The 23,879-nt window shown below is 41.3% G+C and overlaps 1 protein-coding gene across 1 annotated transcript in view; it reads right to left on the bottom strand.

Moving 5' to 3' along the window:
- Positions 1–23,879, bottom strand: part of camk1da (calcium/calmodulin-dependent protein kinase 1Da) — an 81,901-nt gene that overhangs the window by 20,020 nt on the left and 38,002 nt on the right. The window contains exons 3-5 of the mRNA XM_014410804.3: positions 16,734–16,808; positions 1,204–1,342; positions 706–832 (exon numbers count right to left, since the gene is read on the bottom strand). Of these exons, the coding sequence (XP_014266290.2) occupies positions 706–832; positions 1,204–1,342; positions 16,734–16,808 (341 nt within the window). The remainder of the gene's footprint in view (positions 1–705; positions 833–1,203; positions 1,343–16,733; positions 16,809–23,879) is intronic.

Genomic DNA, 23,879 nt, shown 5'->3' on the forward strand with positions numbered 1-23,879 from the left:
ATGATGGACAGTAGTTCCAGATTTGGTGTGCAGGAGCGTGTGAGAGGAACAACGTTCGCACTGTTGCACCAGTTGTTGTTCACCATTAAACACACGCCGCCTCCCCTTGACTTCCCCGAGTCCCGTGTCCTGTCCATGCGGTGAACCGAGAAGAACTCGGCCGGCTGGATGGCGTGGTCCGGCACCGCTGGGTTCAGCCATGTCTCGGTGAAGCAGAGGAGATTGCAGTCCCGAATGTCTCTCTGGAACTTTATTCTGGCCCTGAGGTCGTCAAGCTTGTTCTCCAGTGACTGGACGTTGGCGAGCAGGATGCTAGGCAGAGGTGTGCGGTGTGCACGAGCTCTCAGCCTGTTCCTGACGCCGGCTCGCTTCCCTCTAGGCCGCCGCCGCTTCCCTTTGTTCTCCCTCGAGATCTCACTCGGCCAGCTCGGATCCGGAGTTAAAAACTTCGAATTGTGAGTACATTGTATACCAATAGAAACAAGAGTGTCACTGTCATACCTAATGTACCCAATGGTGATGATTTTGCCGATTTAGAAACGCTGAAAACTAACTTAAAAAACAAAGACAAAGAAAAAGTGGTCGGAGCAGTTGTGACGGCAGCCGCCCTCACCGGCGCCATCTTATCAGAGGGGATAAACTGTGATTTTAAGAGGAAAGAAATAAGAACGTTGAGGACAGGCGGTGACGGTGCGACCGGCTTACCCACATATCCTGGCGTGCCACAGGCAGTTGACATGACGTCACCGCTGCCCTCCATCTTTGAAAGACCAAAGTCACTGATCATAATCTTGGACTCGTCTTGAGGATTAAAATACAACAGGTTCTCTGGCTGAAGAAAGAAAGAAAGAAAGAAAGAAAGAAAGAATGAATTTTGGATTACAAACACTGTCACTTTGTTTAATGTCTCAGGCAGTTAATAGACAGACAACCTTATTGCTCATTTTACACAGTCTTGGTTAATGGAGGTCACTCTGACCAATCCATTCCTTCAAACAGCTGACACACACTACACTCACCCACAATGCACTGCATGTGTCGAGCTGCTGCCCTTATTGCAGCAGTAAATCAAGGGCTGTCAAGTGAGAATGAAGCACTTGTGTGGATTTAAAGTGTGGAATGGGAGAGTGAGTGTTTGTGTGTATGTGGGGTAAGACTTCAGTGAAGAAGCAGGGAATGTGTGTGTGTGTTTGAGTGTTTTACCTTCAGGTCTCGGTGCACGATTCCCATCCTGTGCAGGTAGTTAACGGCGTCCAGGACTTGCCGGATCAGCGTGCTTGCGTCTTTCTCCGTGTAGAATCCTTTTTCCACGATTCGGTCGAACAGCTCGCCGCCAGACACCCTGCAGGACGGGACAAAGGGTGCATGTGGGAAGAAGAAGACCTTACACACACAAACACACACACAGCAGTATCTGGTAGCAGGCTGGGGGGATTTGCTGGGTTGATATTTTTGGTAATTTATGAGCAGTACAGCTTCCCAGCCAAGAGTTTGTGGAAATGGTGAGCCATGTGCCAGCTCACACACGGACAACCAAACACACACACACACACACACACACACACACACACACACACACACACACACACACACACACACACACTGATATTCCCTGCAGCTTCATAATTGTAATATATACACATTTCTTTTGAAGATGTGCTAAAAGTTGGCAAAGCATCCTTTAAATACAGTGAATCCTTTCATTTCTTCCTTCATACACATTCACCACTGACTTAAATATTTTCTAACTTCTCCACGATTGCACTGCAGCTCTCAGAGTTTTATAATATTTCAAGAATATTCTTTAATCTTTATCCTACTTTCTTTTCCTTTCACTGCAGCAGAAGCCAAAGAAAAAGCTTAAGTTAAAATGTCACAGTGGAGCAGTGGGGGGAAAGACGTAAGAGCAAGAGGAGACAAAAAGGACCGATGTGTGTGAATTTGCGCGTTTGTGACGTGCGATATTACTGCAGTAGTAGATGATTAAAGATGAGCCTCAATCTTACAGAAAGGATAATTCCACTTCATTTGTTTTTCTTGTCCCAAAATGTGAGCGGCACATCAGATTCCATGAATACAGGGCAGCTCAATTTTGAGAAAAGATTATAAGAGAAGGACAGAAGACAGCGTGTAAGTATTCAGTGAGGAAAAAACCCTGTCTCCCATCAAAGTGATCAAAAGGTTCTGAAATATTTGCAATGCAGCTCACACTGTCAGCAGTCGGAGAAAAAAACTCATTTGTGACCCAAGAAAAACATTTAGGAAGTAAAAGGCAAATTTCTCCACCCCGGGCAAATTCTTTCAACAGTTAGTGTTAACTTTTATGACTCGAGAGCACATGAAGCAACTTGTCCAGGTATATACAACATGCTGTTTATGCAGGTGAGAACAGCCCTCCACTTAGTTAACAGACACATAGCTCCCCCTGCTGGAGAGGACCATCTTAATTGCCCCAGCAACATTAGCAGTAATAGAATACATTAATAGTATTAATATAAAGAATGAGCACAAAAACATGATAGAAGTAGAACACCTTATACAGTATGCTTTGATTTACACACGAATAAAAATGACAAACATAAATATACTCTTCATATATAGAAACACCCATGGCCAGGAATGTGTACATATGACAGAAAGGACACATGTGGATTCACAAGGGCAAACATGTCCACACACACAGATCAGATTCGAGCATACAGTTCACACTGACGACATAAAAAAAAAATCTAAAAGAACCATTAAACCAATTTTTCTCTCCTCAAAGAGGACAGCGACTTGTTCGGTTTTAGAGAGCGCAATGCCTGGGCATGACAAAAAAGGGCTGAATACACACACACACACACACACACACACACACACACACACACACACACACAGACACACACACGATACAACGGAGATCAGCCACCAGGCTGCATTGTTGCATAAGTGTTTGCGTAAGAAGACCATGGCAATCAGACAGGAGCTCCCACACAAGAACACAACACAAGTGCACAGTCACACACGTACAGATACAAGGGCAGGACCATATACACACATACACAATACACACATGCGCACACATGCATATAAGCACACACAGTGAAAAGGAAATGCAGAAATGCAGCGAAAGGCGAGCACAAACAGACCAAAATCAAAACACAAACACGTGCAACATCGTAGACACAACACAGATCCTAAGACACACAAACACCAGAATAATGTCTGCCAAATTACCCGCATTCATCATTTCTCAATTGATATATCATTGCAAAATGCGGGAGATCAAAGATCCCGATGTCAACAATGCTCCACGCTGTGCTGGATATGGGTTTAGCCTACACTATTTCACCTAAAAAATCAACAACAACAAAAAGAGACAATCTGTTTGATTATGAGCTTTAAGCATCATACTCCCAGCCTCATGTGACCATGGCTCCACTAAAGCAGGTGTCCCCACCCAGGGCACAGCCCCTGACATCCGTCACTGTCAGCAGGGGAAGACTTGTTAAACACACACATAATGGCCAAGTCTAAAAACGCTCAAAGTATCACCCTGTTTTTTCATTTCAGGCAAGAATTTATGTCTTTGATGATAGCTACAAATGATTTTAAATGACTTTAATTCCACAGTAAAGAAATGTGATCAGCAGCTAAAAGCAGAATCATAGAGTACTACTCCATAATGTGAATCAGCATGGCATTTGCTGAGTACTCTCCCAGGACAGGAGAGAAATATGTTCCCCATGTTTCGTGCCTCAGTCTCTGTCTCTGTTAGCTGTTGGCTTGCGTTTTTAACTTCCTGTTTTATTTGAGCTTTAAAAAATTAGAGATGAGCTTAATGTTAATCCTGACTGCCTGTGAGTATGCATTTGGGTCCTCATTCACCTACATATGACAAGATGTTAATCCTGTCAGCAGTCTGGATTCCTCCATATGGAAGCCACAGTGTTGTGAAACTGAAAGAAACTGCAGGGGCCTAACCAGCTTGGAAATTTTCTTGAACAGTGTTTTGGTACAAGGTTTTTGTGTCATTGTGACCAAAGAAATTAATTGTACCATGACAGCACCTGATATCTCTGGCTGGAGCCTTTATAAGAACTCTAGTAAGAGGAGAAGGGCAGCAGAGGATGTGATGATGCCATTCCAGTGGTCCACTATGATCCTGGTGCCAATGGTATGGTGACAGCCTTCTCTAATCAAGAGTACAAAGCATGTATGTGGAATTGTCATAATTTGGTAGGTTGGGCTGGGTTTGGTTCACTTTCTCTCAGGTGGTTAACTCTTCACTCTCAGGTGAAGTTGCTGGTTGGACTTGGCTGACCACATCAGCCCAGCGTGCAGGAGTTCTGACCAAACTGGTCAGTTTCAGGTATGAAGCAATGGTAAATAGACTGGTTCTTACGTTATATTTGTCTATGCCTAAGAGCTTTCTATCTGACATTTACATTCACATTCAGTATCTTGCCCAAGGCGCTTTCAATATAGACTGGAGCAGCCAGGGAAACCTCCAAACCACCAACCTTCTGATTAGTAGATCACCTGCTCTACCTCCCAAACTACATCCCAAACGAACAATATACAGTGGAGCAAAAAAGTATTTAGTCAGCCACCGATTGTGCAAGTTCCCCCACCTAAAATGATGACAGAGGTCAGTAATTTGCACCAGAGGTACACTTCAACTGTGAGAGACAGAATGTGAAAAAAAAAATCCATGAATCCACATGGTAGGATTTGTAAAGAATTTATTCATAAATCAGGGTGGAAAATAAGTATTTGGTCAATAACAAAAATACAACTCAATACTTTGTAACATAACCTTTGTTGGCAATAACAGAGGTCAAACGTTTACTATAGGTCTTTACCAGGTTTGCACACACAGTAGCTGGTATTTTGGCCCATTCCTCCATGCAGATCTTCTCGAGAGCAGTGATGTTTTGGGGCTGTCGCCGAGCAACACGGACTTTCAACTCCCGCCACAGATTTTCTATGGGGTTGAGGTCTGGAGACTGGCTAGGCCACTCCAGGACTTTCAAATGCTTCTTACGGAGCCACTCCTTTGTTGCCCGGGCGGTGTGTTTTGGATCATTGTCATGTTGGAAGACCCAGCCTCGTTTCATCTTCAAAGTTCTCACTGATGGAAGGAGGTTTTGGCTCAAAATCTCACGATACATGGCCCCATTCATTCTGTCCTTAACACGGATCAGTCGTCCTGTCCCCTTGGCAGAAAAACAGCCCCATAGCATGATGTTTCCACCCCCATGCTTCACAGTAGGTATGGTGTTCTTGGGATGCAACTCAGTATTCTTCTTCCTCCAAACACGACGAGTTGAGTTTATACCAAAAAGTTCTACTTTGGTTTCATCTGACCACATGACATTCTCCCAATCCTCTGCTGTATCATCCATGTGCTCTCTGGCAAACTTCAGACGGGCCTGGACATGCACTGGCTTCAGCAGCGGAACACGTCTGGCACTGCGGGATTTGATTCCCTGCCGTTGTAGTGTGTTACTGATGGTGACCTTTGTTACTTTGGTCCCAGCTCTCTGCAGGTCATTCACCAGGTCCCCCCGTGTGGTTCTGGGATCTTTGCTCACCGTTCTCATGATCATTTTGACCCCACGGGATGAGATCTTGCGTGGAGCCCCAGATCGAGGGAGATTATCAGTGGTCTTGTATGTCTTCCATTTTCTGATGATTGCTCCCACAGTTGATTTTTTCACACCAAGCTGCTTGCCTATTGTAGATTCACTCTTCCCAGTCTGGTGCAGGTCTACAATACTTTTCCTGGTGTCCTTCGAAAGCTCTTTGGTCTTGGCCATGGCGGAGTTTGGAGTCTGACTGTTTGAGGCTGTGGACAGGTGTCTTTTATACAGATGATGAGTTCAAACAGGTGCCATTCATACAGGTAACGAGTGGGGGACAGAAAAGCTTCTTACAGAAGACGTTACAGGTCTGTGAGAGCCAGAGATTTTCCTTGTTTGAGGTGACCAAATACTTATTTTCCACCCTGATTTACGAATAATTTCTTTACAAATCCTACCATGTGGATTCATGGATTTTTTTTTCACATTCTGTCTCTCACAGTTGAAGTGTACCTCTGGTGCAAATTACTGACCTCTGTCATCATTTTAAGTGGGGGAACTTTCACAATCGGTGGCTGACTAAATACTTTTTTGCCCCACTGTATGTGGGCAAAAAAGTGCACCGTTCTTCGCCAGAAAGTCATCGCTGCTACGGTGACAAACTCCCACGGTTAATTCCTTGTCTCAAAGTTATTCGTGCCTGGAATCTGCCTTGAAAATCTGTCTGCTCAAGTCACTCTTGCCTGTGGATGACACGAGCATCGCTCCATTGCATTGAGCCGGTGAATCTTGTAAAGGAAGGAACTCACCGGCTCAAAACCTGCCTGCCCGCTCTTCACCTGTACCGCCCCACCTTGGTAACCCAGCTGAGCTCCTATTTATCTCTGTAGAAGGTAAGACAATCTTAAAAAATTTAGATGACCTTATGCTATGTACTCACCACCCATATATGAGTATTAGCATTCTCTCTCATCTCTAATAGACCTACAGTATGTGTCATATCTTATTCAACCCAAAACACCTTTTAAACGTGCACACAGTTACCTAAGTCTGCTCACTAAGTCTGGTTTATATCTAATGATGATATTCTGGCCATTTTATTAGCTAGTAAAGACCGGGATGAGACAAAACACCCAGCATGAGGGGTCTACAAGCTGGTGTACTCCTAGTGCCAGTCCCAAGCCTGGACGAATGGGAAGATTGTATCAGGAAGGGCATCTGGAGTAAATTATGGTAAATTATGCAGATCCATCTGCTGTGATGACCCCTTGGGAAATAAGGGAGCAGCTGAAAGTACTTTACCTTTATTTGGGGAAGACACACAATTATATAGCTACTTGATATTATACAACCCCCTCTAATCAAATTTCCCTGTTATTACAAACAAAATATTATGAGACATAACAAGATTGAACGAGTGGTTCCTAGGAGCTCTGTAATCCTTAACAGCAAATAATCTAAAATGACATACTTTCTATCTTAATTTTGTGTCTTCACATCCATCTAGAGACGGCATCCATCTAATTTATCTGCATCCATCTGTGTGATGTTTGATGATGTCAAGCCACAATTACACACAGCAACACTGCTGTGACTACAAAAAGAACAAAAGAACCCACACTTCGTTTTGTTTCAATGAATTATTGAGCAGGCATGCTGGACGCTGATGCACGGGCCCATCTGCAAATCAATGCATCCTGTTTTTCGCTCTCATTTTATTCTTAAAGTTCTGACTGATGCTCAGAGTTCCAAGTAATGATATGTAACCCCACTGTTATCTTTGCCTGCCTGGTTTGCCAGACAAGTGCATCACACAGGTTAAATAGCTTTCACCTCACCTTGTCTGCAATGTGTCACAGTTGTGCTCTAACTTTGTTAACATGTACTTGCATAGCCTGGACAATAAATTATAGAATTCCTTTATTTTAAAAAAACAAGCAGTGAGTTTCATCTGAAAAGCTGGTTTTAGGGCAAATTAAGACTGTCAATATATAAGACTGTCTTGATAAATAAATTCATTTAACACACTGTACGATCCTTAGTATGTGCAGAAAATTGAATTCCATGGAAGAAGCTTCATTGCCTTCTCTTGGCAGCCTGCCACGTCCTGTTCGGTGATATTAGGTTTCTTCTGAGGAAAACTCCACAGGATACCTAAGCTGTTATGGTGTAATGATGGAGAGATCCCTGTGTTTAAAAGGAGTGACTACGACTGGCTATGACTATAGCCACCTTTAACAAGGTCACCTATAATGTATTTTTTTTAACCCAGCCTCATATTGGTGTGCATTAGCCACACCTCTGCCACACTGGGCTGGCGCACTGCAATGTAGTGCAGGGCTGTAGGGTGGAATCATGACATCCTTGCTTACGATGCAAGAACATTTTTGAAAAGTAAATGTTGCAACAGTCAGCCCGCTTGTCATGTCACTGTGCCTCATTCATCTCTCCTCTGTCAGCTGATGTGTTTACAAGCAGGCAGTGCTATTACTCTCACCGGACGATGGCTGTGCATCGCTGACGACGGCAAGCCTCGTTTTCTGCTCGTCACAGCAGAGAGACAGAGATCTGACCGCTGCCTCATTAGCTGAAATGTAGGGAGGAAAACCCCACTCCTGCATTTACACCTCCACTCTGCTTTTTTTGATCTCAAGCTTGTTTTTTCACGTGAACACTTAACTGAGATTAATTGTCTAAAATATCATGCAAACACAACAATTACCCTAATTAGATTAAACTCCATATCTGTGCAAACACAACCTGATTAACACAGCGAGACAGCTATTAAGCAACAGCACAAAAATAAGATCTTATTGTGGCATTTATTCAGGCTTTAGGAGAAAATGTTTCTGTTTCTTGTTCAGAGAACGCACATGCACACGTGAATATATATATATATATATATATATATATATATATATATATATATATATATATATATATATATATATATATATATATATATATATATATAAGCTGCAACCACCAAGTACCTGCAGAGGGTCAGGCAAGTCCTGAGGAGTCAGCTGAATAGTAAGAACAAGATCCGGGCCATCAACACGTACGCCCTGCCCGTGATCAGGTACCCTGCTGGGGTAATAGGCTGGCCAAAGGAGGAGATAGAAGCCACTGACATAAAGACAAGAAAGCTCCTTACCATGCATGGAGGGTTTCACCCCAAGTCCAGCACCCTGAGGCTGTACGCTAAGCGGAAGGAAGGGGGCCGGGGACTGGTGAGTGTCAGCACCACATTCCAGGATGAGACAATGAACATCCAAGAATACATTGGGAAGATGGCCCCAACTGACCGAGTGCTCAGTGAATACCTCAGGCAGCAGAAACCCAAGAAAGAGGAGGGAGATGAGGAACCATCATGGAAGGACAGGCCCCTGCACGGTATGTACCACCGGCAGATAGAGGAGGTGGCTGATATCCAGAAATCCTACCAGTGGCTGGACAAAGCTGGACTGAAAGACAGCACAGAGGCACTAATCATGGCAGCACAAGAACAAGCTCTGAGCACAAGATCCATAGAGGCTGGGGTCTATCACACCAGGCAAGACCCCAGGTGCAGGCTGTGTAAAGATGCCCCAGAGACAATCCAACACATAACAGCAGGGTGCAAGATGCTAGCAGGCAAGGCATACATGGAACGCCATAACCAAGTGGCCGGCATAGTGTACAGGAACATCTGTGCTGAGTATAACCTGGAAGTCCCAAGGTCAAAATGGGAGATGCCCCCAAGGGTGGTGGAGAATGACCGAGCTAAGATCCTGTGGGACTTCCAGATACAGACGGACAAAATGGTGGTGGCTAACCGACCGGACATAGTGGTGGTAGACAAACAGAAGAAGGCGGCTGTAGTGATCGATGTAGCGGTTCCGAATGACAGCAATATCAGGAAGAAGGAACACGAGAAGCTGGAGAAATACCAAGGGCTCAGAGAAGAGCTCGAGAGGATGTGGAGGGTGAAGGTAACGGTGGTCCCCGTGGTAATCGGAGCACTAGGTGCGGTGACTCCCAAGCTAGGCGAGTGGCTCCAGCAGATCCCGGGAACAACATCGGAGATCTCTGTCCAGAAGAGCGCAGTCCTGGGAACAGCTAAGATACTGCGCAGGACCCTCAAGCTCCCAGGCCTCTGGTAGAGGACCCGAGCTTGAAGGATAAACCGCCCGCAGGGGCGTGCTGGGTGTTATAAATGGTATATGTTTTTTTTCTGCATTATTGTAGGATCTTTACCTTACAATGTAAAGAACCTTTAAGTGACTGTTGTGATTTGGTGCTGTGTAAATAAAACTGAATTAAATCCTTTAAGTCTTTAAAGGATTTAATTCAGTTTTAAAGACCCAAATAACTAATCTGATTAGGTCTTTAGGTGAAGCTAGCGTATAAGAAGTGTAAGTAGAGAGAGAAGAGTATCATGTAGGGCACTCTTTTAAAGGGTCATACTGTAGAACATAGAAGAGCTCTAATCAGGCAAATGCTTCTATAAATGGATCAAGTTGGGTCTTTAACATCAACTTTTTAAATTGCTAATTATAGCTGACTTGTAATTTAACTTTGGAAACACATTTTCTGCGCAACAATACAACCGAAGAAAAGACCACAAAAAAATCAATATGGTGGTCAACTCAGGACTAATTGCAATGTTTCAAGACTTTTGGAAGAGCCCCGACTGAACGGAAAGCTATCCTGCTCTTTTCCAACTCCAGATTTTTATTCTTTAATCGAGCAGCTTTGCATGACTCACAGGTCAACTAATCCTTACTTATCTCACACCGGGACTTGGTGCAGCCCCTGAGTTAATCCTCTGTCTGAAACAAGTTATTTTAGTTCCCTTTCCCCTCCCTTTAATCCAACTTTCTTCTCAGTAGCTGCCCCTCAGTCGCTGTGAACCTGAGATGACTATATTAAAGATATCCTCTGTCAGTGACATCTTACTTAGAAGCCTGAGGATTTAGTGTTGTCTGAAGCCTTAGCTTTTGACTCACAGGTATCACAGCCTTTGTACTATTTTGGGGTTTTTTAAATAGTCCTCTATTTGAGGCTTTTCTGTTTTTCAGGTTTGTGGAGTTTTGCTTTTTAGTTTTGGGTAGTTTGAGGCTTAGACACATATTTTAAGTCCCTTTGCAAGGTTTCTAAGGTCCCTGCATTTTCTTTATTCTAGTGATAAATATTGCTCCCTCATTGTTCCCTGACTTCTTGTTAGGTTTTTTAAAAACTCAGGTCAGTGTTACTTTTGGTTACTGTTTCTGTTTTACATTAGAGGTTAGTTTTCTGTTGTTTGCTGTGTTAGTTTTGCTTCCTCTCAGTACTCCAGATTCCCTAATTGCTCTCGGTTTCTGTTAATTACGTTCGTCTTTACCTCATTTCTCCTGTTTGTCACCCCCCAATCAGTCCTCAGTGTATTATCTTGTAACAAGACCAAGAGCCATGTTCTAATGTTGCTTCAGTCTCATCTGAACACATCCAAACTGTACAAATGAACTGAAGAAGTGAAATACAGCCAACAACCCAACTGTCAGTGGACAAGCCACAACAAACAAAGGCTTAAAATTTTGAATACTGACAAAAAAAGTTGTCTGCTTCTGTTGAGTCCAGCTGATCACAAGCTTCCCACAAGCTCAATAGAAGAAACTGAAAAAGATGATACTATTCCAAAGGAATATAGAAAACTGTGTTAAGAATCCCAGGTGCTACTTTGTTTGGATTCATTGAAAGCCAGTTCTTTTATTTATTTATTTTTTACTGATATGCAATTCACAGCACAAACAGCATCAATATAAAGCCCACATTGCACTCAGTTGCATCGATTTTCATAGCAGCATGGTCTGATTGCCTCCCTGCGGTCAAGGTTACGTAAGACAAGCTATGATGAACAGGAATGAAGGAAATTCTGTCAGACTGCATTGATCTGCCATACTGCAATTACATGAGAAATCTGCAAAAATCCTTGTTTTTAAATGTGGTTTCTGATTACTGAATAAGAAAACCAGCACACCACTGAATACAAATGAGGTTAATTAGTACTGTAATGATCAGTAGAAATGCAGCTATTGCCAAGCTTCACTTTGCAGAAGCACTGTTGAGTTGGTGCTCTGGGAAAACGCAGCTTTTCAGTCACCATTTACAAGAACAGTTGGACACAGCTGCACAGGGTTAAAATAGATGCAGAGATGAAGCTGCAGTTCTGTGTTTTGCTTGGAGAAGGACAGCATGCAATGCTGATGCTAGATCAAAAAGGATTCTGAGCTACTCTAGCTTTTGATCCTTTCACATTGCCTTTTATATTATGACAAATTCATAATACATGTGGGCATCATAACTACAACTGACACACTGAAATAATTAGTTCAGCACATGTGCAAATAATCACTTTGGGCACATTTTGTTTCTATCCAAACTATGGTTATCTCAGGCAATTTTAGCTCTGAGAACCACCATGCCACTGTGCTACCCCTTGCAATAGTATAAAACATGTGCATATTGTTTGCAAATTAATATGTAAGTTACCCACATGCCCAATTTGTTATATATTCAAAGTGGGTTAAGCATTTAACCATGTTTGAAGCTGACCTGTGTTCAAGCAGATTGTACCTGGAAAAATAGTTAGCAGGAGGAAGATATAAAGAGAAGGAAAGCAATGAAATAAAAAAAAAAGCAGAGGGCAGATGGTGTGAAAGAGGAGAGGAAAAGGGGATGGAGGGTTAGAGGGAGATATCAGAGACCGGTCTTTCTTGTTACTGTTCTTTTTCTCAAAGAAATAAAACAGCAGGTACAGCCAACGTCTTTTGGTTACAGTTTTTTACAGACGCTAGGACACATTTCTCAATACTTAGGTCACTTTTGCAAAACACTTCACACAATCCTCCTAACTGACCTTAAGCTTGGCAAAGCAGTTCATTTCACATTCAAAATGCACTACAACTATCAAAACACTTTATTCAGGTCTCAAATAAACTCATTCTTCCAGAACACTAGCAAAGGTTGACAGCCGACAAACACACTTTGTCACCCACAAAACAATGACCTAAAAAACACTAACAACATGTAGCATTACAGTGTTTTCTTGTGTAAAACAAGGACACATCTCTGTTTATAATTTCAATATATGTTACTGGAATGAATCAGACATCATGCAGAATTCGTTAATATTTGTTTATGTATTTTTATTTTTTTGCACTAAGTAATCCCAAAATACAAGAATTTGTATACACACCATCCACTGATACACATACAATAGTAATGCTAATCTACTCGGTCTCCTCCATTTGGCCACAGGTTCTCATCCACATCACATCTTATGTCATCTAGGGCAACACACCTAGGAAAGAATCTTCTGGCATGGCAGAATTGAAGGAGTTGAAAAATTGAAGGAGTAACACCTGTGTAGATGTTCATCTACAATGAGAATCAGCTGTGGCTGGTTAAACTGCATTTTTAGATTTAAAATATGTTTCAATAAAATATTGCTGTTGAATTTTGCTGTCTTTTCAAGTTTTGCATTGTGTTATTGTTTTGGCCATAAGTTTAACAGTTTTGAAAACAGTATGTAAGCACATGCAAAATGTCCTGTCCGTACAAAGATTTTTGGCAGTTGTTGTGTCTGAGTGAGAAGATAATTCATGAAATTTGAGAGATGTAGTCATTGAATGCATTTTGTGCCAAAACAATGATAACTGGTCCTCAGTTTAGCCCACATAGACTTCTGTTGTGCTCACTGTGTGAGGAGTTTTGCAAACGTGACCTAAGTATTGAGAAATGTGTCCTAGCGTCTGTAAAAACTGTAATGAACTACTGAATTTTGAAACCTATGTTAGTCAAAGTAGAAAAAAAATCTTGCCTTTTATTCTTAACCTTAACTTTAACCACAGTCACTGCTAGATCAAGTGAGAGCACTCAGCGATAATAACTTGCTTCTTTACCAAACAGCAGTCAGCTCTGTTAACTGGTTTATCCATGACAACAGGAGATTTAATCAAAATGTTAAGATTGTAGGTTAACAGCTTAACCACAGTTAAGACCTTTGACTGGAGTCTGGCCAACAGAAGGATTTTAAGTGACGTAAAAGCTTAAGGAAACTGTTTCTTAATTTGTCAAGCGCTGCCCAGACGTAGTTAATCTGTGTTTGTTATGTCTGGAAAGTCATCCATTTATCTTGCCATCAACACATTGGCATCTTAGCTAGCTAGGACCTAGAGATTAGGTACAACCTTGGAAAAGTAACTAAGCAAATGTAGATAACAAATTTACAAATTTTACAGCAATGTTGATAGGAATCTTTGCTTAGTACACTACAAGTAAAGTTTCTGCTTCTACATTTTTAGCTCGTAGACTAGCTTAATCTAGCTAATTTGAAACACTTCATAATCTAATATTACTAAGTGAGTGCTGACTTTATGGCGATTTAATGCTTTAGCTGGCACAATTATTATTACTACTACTGGTAATATTAATCTAACTATAATGATTGCATGGAACTATTTAACAATCTATATGTTTGTGTGTGTGTGTGTGTGTGTGTGTGTGTGTGTGTGTGTGTGTGTAGCAGTCACCAAAATTTGTATCCACAAAGGAATTTTGTTCCCCAGGGCAGCGTTTTGCTAGTAATGATAATATCAATATTGCATTTCAACGTCTCTAACATCTGTTTTTAGACATGTAATATTGCATTTCTTAAAACATTTTTTTTTAAATAAGATTGCAAAAAGCCATTAAGATTGAGATCTTTTTTCAAGGAGAAAAGGTTTGGGACAAACTTGACAGATAAATGACTGAAGGATCTGCAAACCTAAAACTGTTTTACTTTAAAAAGGGCTGGTAGTTTCATACTTTTTGGAGCTTATTCCACTTGTAAGCAGTTTAGTAAGTCGAGGCTATTTTAAAAAGGGACAACTCTTAAAATGAACCTGTATTAAAATTAGTCTGTTTAAGGGTAACAAGAGCAGTACAGGGTAATAAATAAATATCATACTACTCCCTTAGCATTAATAATTGCATCCCAAGTTGCTATGACACAGTGAGTTATATGCAGTAAAGTATGTGGATGTGATGGCTAATAATGAGCGTCTATAGCTGCTGTGCAGGATTATTCTCATACAAATGCTTTTGACCTGGATGGAAAATGCCAAGGTTGTATGTACAACTCTGCCTGCTGCTGAACATAAATACCATTAAATATCGTTGATGTCAGTTCAAACTTCCATTACTAGATCAGGTCTGACTTAACTATGTCACAGTAACCTCACCAAGTTCACCTAGCCCCATATTAAAGAGTTGGTGAAACTGCTGACAATTTATCAGTCGTCCACAGTAATAGGATCTATAGTATACTACGAGGCTTTGACAGAATTGAATGCAAATTCTTCTTTAATCTACATATTAACGTTTCTTTCTTTTAAAACCAGGCTTATCGTCCAGGCAAAATAACCTCATTCATGCTCAAATCTTTAAAGTTTAATTGAAAAAAATACTTTTTTGACTATGAGAAAGCTGATAGAGGTACATTTGCATCTTCTAACAACTGTGATCAACCAACATGGTCTCACTCCCAAAGCATAACATTTTACACTAGGTGACAAATTGTCGGTATATTGCGCTTCCGGGTTCCCAACACGTCCCTATATTACAAGATCAGAAAAATGAGGAAACATGAGAACCATTTGGAATGAATCTACACATGTAAGTTCGTTTTACTTAAATCGCTTTGAAAAACACTATCTAACGTCATTAAAGTGCTGGTTAAGGCTGGGGATAAGGTTAGGGTTAGGGATAAGGTTATGGTTAGGGCTGGAATACATGGCTGGAACGTGTATTACCGTGGGAGCGTCATTCTACTGGATGTCATCCATCACCCAGCGCGTAGCATAAGAGCGTGGAAGGTCACCTTTTGCGTTCCTTAGAAACGCCTCGGGACTTGAGAAATCGTCAGTATATTACGCCTCGGGAGTGAGAACGGGCTGGATCAACACCTTGAGAGCCTTTTTTATCCAAGAATTCCAACAGGGTGCAAAATGTCATAAACACAATGGCTTACCACCAAATAAGTGAGTGGATTATCTGCCAGCTGTCATAGGTAGGTTAAATATTAGCTTTAACTTATGAGCTTATTCATAAGTTAAAGACCTCAAAATCGTTTCCTGTATTGCCGCGAGTTGGCACAGAAACACAACCACCCAAACACATGCGGTAGGGGAGCAGATAATCCACTGGCATCGGCAATAAACACGCCACTGTTGTGTAAACCACGGCTCTGACTTCCACCTGAACTTGACTGATTTGTTTCCAGCTCGAATGCCAAACTTCCAGACCAACTCCTTATGTAAGCAGCTCTAACCTTGAAGAGGAGGTTAGTGGGACACCTGTGGGTGAACCCTTTCCTCTAGTGCTGACCATCAAAGCAGAGATGTACATCAGATGATGTAATAGAAGCCTCGTAGCGGTGTGGTGGGCTTTGAGTACGTGTGTCTGTGTGTGCGTGCATGTGGGAGGACTGGTGGGCTTTGTGTGTTTTTTGTGTGTCTATGTGATGGGTGGGTGGACAGAAGAACGAGAGGTAAAGTGTGAGAATTTGAAAACACTCTGTAAATTAGCAACAATTTAAGTCAGAAGCAAATAAGAAATACGCACTCCGACATCTGAAACATTAAATTATTATTAATAAAAATCAAAAACAGAACAACAAAGAATTTGTATTCTTGTCCCTCGCTATAAGAAAACCAAAATGTCTGCCAGAATAAAATCTGACCCACTCGAGAAAGATTTAACATATAAACTATAACTAATATTTAAAATGTACTCATTTGTAGGCTAAAATTTCACAATAGGACAGCTTATGCCCTCTAAAATATGATATTACTTTTGTAGCACCAGCTTTGTCTTAAAGAAATAATATGTCTTCTTTTTTTAATTTCTACCCTACTAATACAATATTAAATAACAAACCCCAACCCCGCCCCCGCAAACACACCCACATATTACACAACAGCTTTTACAGGCTGACGAGTCCCATTATGTGACAGAGCAGAGCTTGCAGTCACTAAATGAAATGGTCTTCCAGGGAGATGTGGGTGATTTGGGGGTCTCTGTTCCCATCAGTCACATTGTCGAACACAATGTCCTAAACACAATGACGACAACAGAAGAAGAAAAAGAACATTGACTCACAGCTGCATAATCAAGTAGAGGTGGTCGGGGCTCTCGTAGATGTCTTCCAGTGCCACAATGTTCTCATGCTTGATCCTGCAAAACAAAGACAAAGCAATCAGTAAAGATTTGTTTTTTTGAATCTGTTTTTTTAAAGTTTCTGCCACAGCCACAGTCCAGACTAATGCTCCAACTGTCTTTTGTACACCTTAATATTCTGAGTTGTACATTGTTAACACTTTATGTCTCAACCAACAAAAAAGTGTCACCTCACGATCCATTTCTTAGCTGCTCTGAAGCTACTGATTGAATTAAACAATGAGTTTTAATGAGCCTCCCACATGCCCATCTATACTATCGCAAAGTAATAAAGTCATAGACAGGAAGTTAAATGACAGTAAAGTTCCTGATTTCTCAGTACTGATTATAGAAATTTCAGTTTTTAGTCATGTTAAACACTTGTTGAAACTTATTTTTCATATATTAAGATGATTTTGGACATCCTTGCAAAATACTATAATAAATAATATATATTGTGTATATATGTTGTGTATTTTGTAAAGAATATGAACATACACATGCTGGTAACCATTAGTTACATCTTACTAGTACAGGGTTAGACCCACTTTTACCTTTTGTACTGCCATAATTCTATATATTACAATCCCAACAAAGGCCTGTAGTCATTCAACACGAAGTGTTTTCTTGTCTTCTTCTGAAATGTAGTTGGCTGTAAGTATTAAAAACTGGAATTACTTTATTTCTTTGCTTGCCCTGTCTCCCTCCCCTCATCCACAACCGGCTACAGCAGATGGCTGCTTTTTCCTGTTAAAAGGAAGTTTTTCCTTCCCACTGTTGCCAAGTGCCTTCTCACAGGAGGTTGTCAAATTGTTGGGGTTTTGTTTGCATTACTTTAAGGTCTTTACCTTACAAAATAAAGTGCCTTGAGGTGCCTTGAGTAGCGATTTGCCACTAACTAACTAACTAAGGTACAGAAAAAAATACAGCTGAAGGCAAAGGGGGTTTGGTTGGACCTTACTGAAGAGATTTACTGAAAAGGTATTAAACCAATAAGAATCACACTGAATTATAGGGCATTAAACAATTTATATTTAACTTTATACAGTGTGCATGTTTATCACAATCCTAACTAATCCAAGGCAGCTACCATGTTTTCTCTGCCTCATCCATACTCGCAGCAACCAGTGAAGACTGTGGTGTACACAACTCCAGAAAAATAAATAGCAATTGTACATTGAATTTAGATCCTTTTGTAATTGCAAAAATCAAGAAAAAGTTATTTTACTCTGATGCCAGCACAAACTTTTCACAGAAATCGAACCAACAATCTATTTCAACCAAAACCTCTTCACACTTTCCCATCACAATTTCTGCTCATTTTTTTTGCTTCTCTGCTGATTTCTCCATGGTTACAGCAGCATGATGGGGTGTTTCCCTTCTTCCGTGTGTGTGTGTGCGTGTTTGTGTGTGTTTGTCAGTGTGTAGCTGTCTGTTTGTTATCCTAATATGCCGTGCCTAGTGGAAACACGACTAATTTTGTGTGCGTGGTTGCAGGTTAATCATCTTTTGCACAGTAAACAGAGGTAATCCCCCCTGGCCTAACTCAGGCATATACACACAGAGGCGCACACAGCAGGTGTGCAGGTAAACATCTAACACCTATTAAAGAGCGTATGATCGCAGCGGCAGCAGGTATGAATCACAGAGCTGAGACGTGACTCATACTCATGCTCATACAAGTACTGGTTGAAAAGGGGTAATGTGTGTGTGAGCGTGTGTGTGTGTGTGCCCTGTCAAGGATAATGAACGGCTGACAGGAAAAGCCTGAGTGTAATGGCAGAGCAGATCCGGAGCGCATTCAGAAAAACCCTCTTTTTGCATTAAATGCCTGGTGTGGCAGTTAGTTGTTCTCATTCATGGATTTCTCCTGCATGTATCTCCTGTTACTGCTGCACATAGACTGGGTAAATAACGGGATTGTGTCATTCAGACACAGGCCTCTTCGACATTAACGCTTCCTCACGCCTTCATGCCGACATCCCCGCAACGGTGATGTGAGAGCCACGTTTGCCACACGTGCAAAAGACTCAACATTTGATCGTTAATTAATTAATTTTTCTCTGGCAATGTCACAAACAGCAAGGTTTGCGTGCTTGTGTCTTTGTGTTTGCTGCAGTGTGAGTTTCAAAGCATTGTGCCCTACCCCTAGCACATAGACACTAAGAAATTGATCTCTCTTCTGCAAAAAGCACGGCGCGCATCAGAGGCAAATATAGGAATCTTACAGCAGATTATAAAACAGAGTTAGTAAGATAGTGAGACAGGTGACCAGATTGCTCATTCAGATGTTAAAAGACACCTTCAGATGTGAGATCTGTACATATTTTAAAATATATCAATATATTTTTAAAAACAAGATTAAAACAAAATTAAGTAGATAATTGCATCTGTGCTTTTTGTCCAGATCAGCACGGGCTTGGAGAAGGCATTTGACTACATCCCTCGCAGGATCTTGTTCAGCAGGAGTATGGGGTACGTGGCTCATTGCTATGGGCTATGTGGTCCAGTGAGAGCTTGGTTCATATTGATGGATCCCCTCCCCTGTGGGTGGTGGACTCTACTGGTGCTTGTTATTGATTCTGTTCATGTTCACAACTTTCAATGGGCAGAATTTCTAGATATAGCCAAGTGTGGTCTCAGGATCTCATCTTTGCTGTTTGTAGATGATGTGATTCTGTTCGCTTCATCAGACATACAGCTCGTACTGTGGCTGCTCGCCAAAGTGTGTGAAGCAGAGAGAATGAGAATTGGCACCTTAAAGTCCGAGACCATAGTTCTCAGCTGGAAAAGGGTGGCGTGCCAACTCTATGGCAGCAATAAGCTGCTGTCACAAGTGGAAGACTTTAGGTAGCTCAGTGTCTTTTTCATGAATTAGGGGAGACTGAAATGTGAGACACGAATATGACAGATGGATTGGTGTGTCGTCTGTGATGCATATGCAAAGCTGTTCATTTACCGGTTGATCTACACTAAGAAGTCTGGTGGAACGTGACGACTTCACTTCTTGTTGACAAGAGCTGTCTGATGGCAGGTAAAATGGTGCATGTGGTTTTCTCTGGAAAAAATCAGAGCTGGGACTCAAAGAAGCTGCTGTGAATGACATATTTTGCCTAAGCTCACCCAGAACACAGAAGTGTTTCAGCATGCGTTGAGGTGCTTGCAAGAAAAGTTGTGCTACTGAAGATAAGTATTTGACGAAACAAGATGATGCTTTTGTTAGCGCTTGGGGTCAGATTTACAGTTCTTTCCACCGTCTGCTGCCACCAAAATCTCTGAAACTTGCCATAACCTGATCCAGCAGATTTCCCTCCAAAGCTAAATTGGTGTCTCTGCCCTGCACAAGACTGCTTGAGACAGAATCTGCTCACTGATGCTCTCTAACATGCACTGAAATTACGCTCATTTGTCTAAATGGATGTCTGCTCTCTCCCTCGTGGATCCAATTTGCATTTTCTCTAATGTTAACAGTGAAACCAAATTACCAAAGTTATTGCATTTAATGGCATAATAATTGCTGCAGCACTTTGATTTTTCTGTGTAACTGTTTGTCTGTAGGGTGAAACAGACGAAGACTTCTCTTTCTTGATCATTTGAAATGATAACTTTGGTGTCTCTGTGATGTAGTGCTTAAAAACATTCACCTTTAATGTGTAAGATCTGTGATTTGAGACCAGGCGGTGAAACAAAGCCAGCCGAAGGCGGTCACAAACCAGCATGCTCTTAGTGTTGGTGTCAAGCCTAGACGAGGAGGGTTGCTTTAGGAAGGGGATCCGTTATAAAATCTGTATTAAATCAACATGTGGATCCATCTTCTGTAGCAACCCCTTAGGGAAATAAGTGAGCAGCTGAAAGAACCATGTCATTTGAAATGATTATTTTAACAGTTTGCAATGGGAAGCACACATTTCTTTTTGAGCTTTTCCTCATTTTCTGACATATACTGTTGTAGTGAATGCTCAGTAAGTTTTAAACACTGAGGTCAGTGCATGTATAACTAATTCCCATAAATGGTAAATGGATTGGTTTTTATATAGTGCTTTTTACTCTAATAATAAATGGACTGGTTCTTATAAAGCACTTCTATACTCTAACAAGCTGCAATGAGTCTGAATAAGTCTTCAATGAACAGAGCTCGAAGGGCCACGGCTGCCAACTGGTTGTATTCTGGGTATATTCCTATAGATCTATTATTAATACTAGTCTTTTGTCTGGTCAAGTACCTAAGGAGTTTAAGCATGCAGTCATACATTTACTTAAGAAACCAGGCTTAGACAGTTCAGTCATATCAAATTTTAGACCCATCTCTAAGCTTCCCTTTCTTAGTAAGATTCTGGAAAGGAATGTTTATACTCAGTTGATGGACTATTTGAATGACTCTCAATTGTCAGAAATCTTTCAGTCCGGCTATAAGCCATTTCACGGTACGGAGACAGCCCTCGTAAAAGTTATGAATGACATTCTGATAGCGACAGACTGTGGTAAATATGCAGTGCTGGTCCTGTTGGACATGACCGCTGCATTCGAAACAGTGGATCACGATTTGCTGATCTCCCGCTTACAGCACTGTGTGGGAATTTCTGGTTCGGCACTTTTGTGGTTAAAGTCCTATCTTTCAAATAGGACCTTTTGTGTTAAGTTGGGGTGGGCTTCATCCTCTGTGGCCCCTCTGCTTTGGGGTGTGCCACAGGGACCTATTCTTGGGCCATTATTGGTCTAAGGAGCTTGGAAAGAAAAGCATCTGGATTTCTTTGAGTTGCTTGAAGACGTTTCACCTCTCATCCGAGAAGCTTCTTCAGTTCTAAGGGTCAAATGGTGGAGAGTCACTGAGAGACCCCAGATTTAAACCCAGTGGGAGTTTCCCCCCAAAGAGGGACAAAGGACCCCCTGATGATCCTCTACCTAATCACATGAGCCAAGGTGTGAAAGCGGGTGTGGGTCACAATCAGCCAGGGTTTCGGGTGAGCTCCTTGTGAAACCTGGCCCTACCCTATCATGTGATTTCCTGAGGTCAGATGGCCCAGGACGTGTGTGGGCGTTAAGGCGTCTGGGAAGGGATCTCAAAACTGGATTATAGATGGCAGACAGTTGGTGTCGTAAACCACCACCTCTGTTCAAAGATGGTCACTCACAGTGGACGTAAATGGCTTCTTTCACTCCTCTTTCAAACCATCTGTCCTCTCTGTCCAAAATGTGAACGTTGGCATCCTCGAAAGAGTGACCTTTATCCTTTAAAATCTCCTGAGTTTCTCTGATACACCGGCTACATAGGGGATGACTGAGAACCTTCACAGACATCTTGGGCCATTATTGTTTTCACTGTACCTTTTGCCTCTTGGCGCGATTTTCCGAAAACATAAAGTGTCATTCCACCTATATGCAGATGACTGCCAGCTTTATTTACCTTTTAGTCATTCTGATAGTCTCCCAAGTCAACCTCTGCTTGACTGCCTTAGTGATGTTAAAGCATGGATGGCAAAAAACTTTTTAAATTTTAATGATCGGAAGACAGAAGTGATCTTATTTGGCCCAAATCGTTTTTCTCATGCTCCAGATGTTGATCTTGCAGCTTTGACTTCCCAACTAAAGAGTTCGATCGCAAACATACAGCTGGTCATCTTCACCTACCTTTGATGACCACATAAACGGGGGGGTAAAATCAGCATTCTATCACCTCAGACGTTTAACGAAGGTTAAGCCCTTTCTTTTCAAGAGTGACTTGGAAAGTGTTATTCGTGCCTTTATTACTTCACGTTTAGATTATTGCAATTCTCTTTTAATAGGGTTGCTGCGGCACGATTTTTAACTGCGGCATGATTTTTAACTGGCAGAAGGAAATTTGACCACATCACTCCGATTTTGGCCTCTCTACACTGGCTTCCAATTGAATTTAGGATCCGTTTTAAAGTCCTTTTATTGGTTTTTAAATCTCTAAATGGTCTGGCACCTGTTTATTTGTCTGACTTGTTGAAGCCCCATGTCCCCATTCATTCCCTTCAGTCAGCTGAGCATTTGTTGCTTTCAGTCCCAAAGTCACGACTGAAACTTAGAGGAGACCGAGCGTTCTCTGTTGCAGCGCAGATGCTTTGGAATAACCTTCCTCTCCATATTAGACAGGCTTCATCAGTGCCAGTTTTTAAGTCCTTATTAAAAACCTATTTTTATTCCCTGGCTTTTAACTCTGTGGGTAACTTCCCTTTCTTAAATTTTATTGCTATGTCTGGTTTCTGCTATCTATTATTATATTTATATTTGTATTGTACAGCACTTTGGTCTACCAGGTGTGTTTTTAAAGTGCTATATAAATAAATGATGATGATGATGACAGAACAGGAAGGCTGCTGAGCGAAAGGTAATAGTAAAATGAAAATTTCTGTCCATGCAGACACATACACATATGTTTTTCAACAATTTATTTTAATTAATTGCTGTCATACCAGAAACAGACTGGATGCAATTGGCAACTTGACCCCACTCAATTGCAGACCGACTTTGCCTTATGTCAACATTTATGGCGTCTTTTAGTGACGGGTTGGTAGAAATAACTTACTACCGCAATACTAAGTATAATGCAAAATTCACAATAATATCACTTTGTGAGTGAAGTATTGTGATAATATTGTATCAGTGATTGAAAACGTCATTATCACGTCATTTTGTGTGTATTTGTATAACTGGCATGGGGAAAAAATATAAAAATACTGAAACCTTATTTTGGGGCAAAGTCAACAAAGATTTGAAGTGATTTTAAACCGATTTGATGACTTCAAAATAACTGCTCAAGTATCTGGGCAGAGACAATGTTCCTGCTGATTGCAGAGACTTGCTACTTAAATGACTTTGCTGTCCATTCAGACCTTTAAGCAAAATTCTAAATTCTGTTACTTAAGCACAGAAGTGTTTGTTCGGCTCTTGTGTGACATTGTAAAGTTGAATCTAACATGTACTTTAAACACCAACAAGAAACGCCGTATAACAAACAGTGTTCTTAGCCTAACTCTTGACGTTAATGTTTTGCAGCTGCTACACTGACAGAATTTTCAGTCCTGAATATTGTTTGTATTAGGGTAGGCAGGCTGTGGATCGTGA

This window comes from Maylandia zebra, linkage group LG17, assembly GCF_041146795.1.
Source record: "Maylandia zebra isolate NMK-2024a linkage group LG17, Mzebra_GT3a, whole genome shotgun sequence".
Lineage (NCBI taxonomy): Eukaryota > Metazoa > Chordata > Actinopteri > Cichliformes > Cichlidae > Maylandia > Maylandia zebra.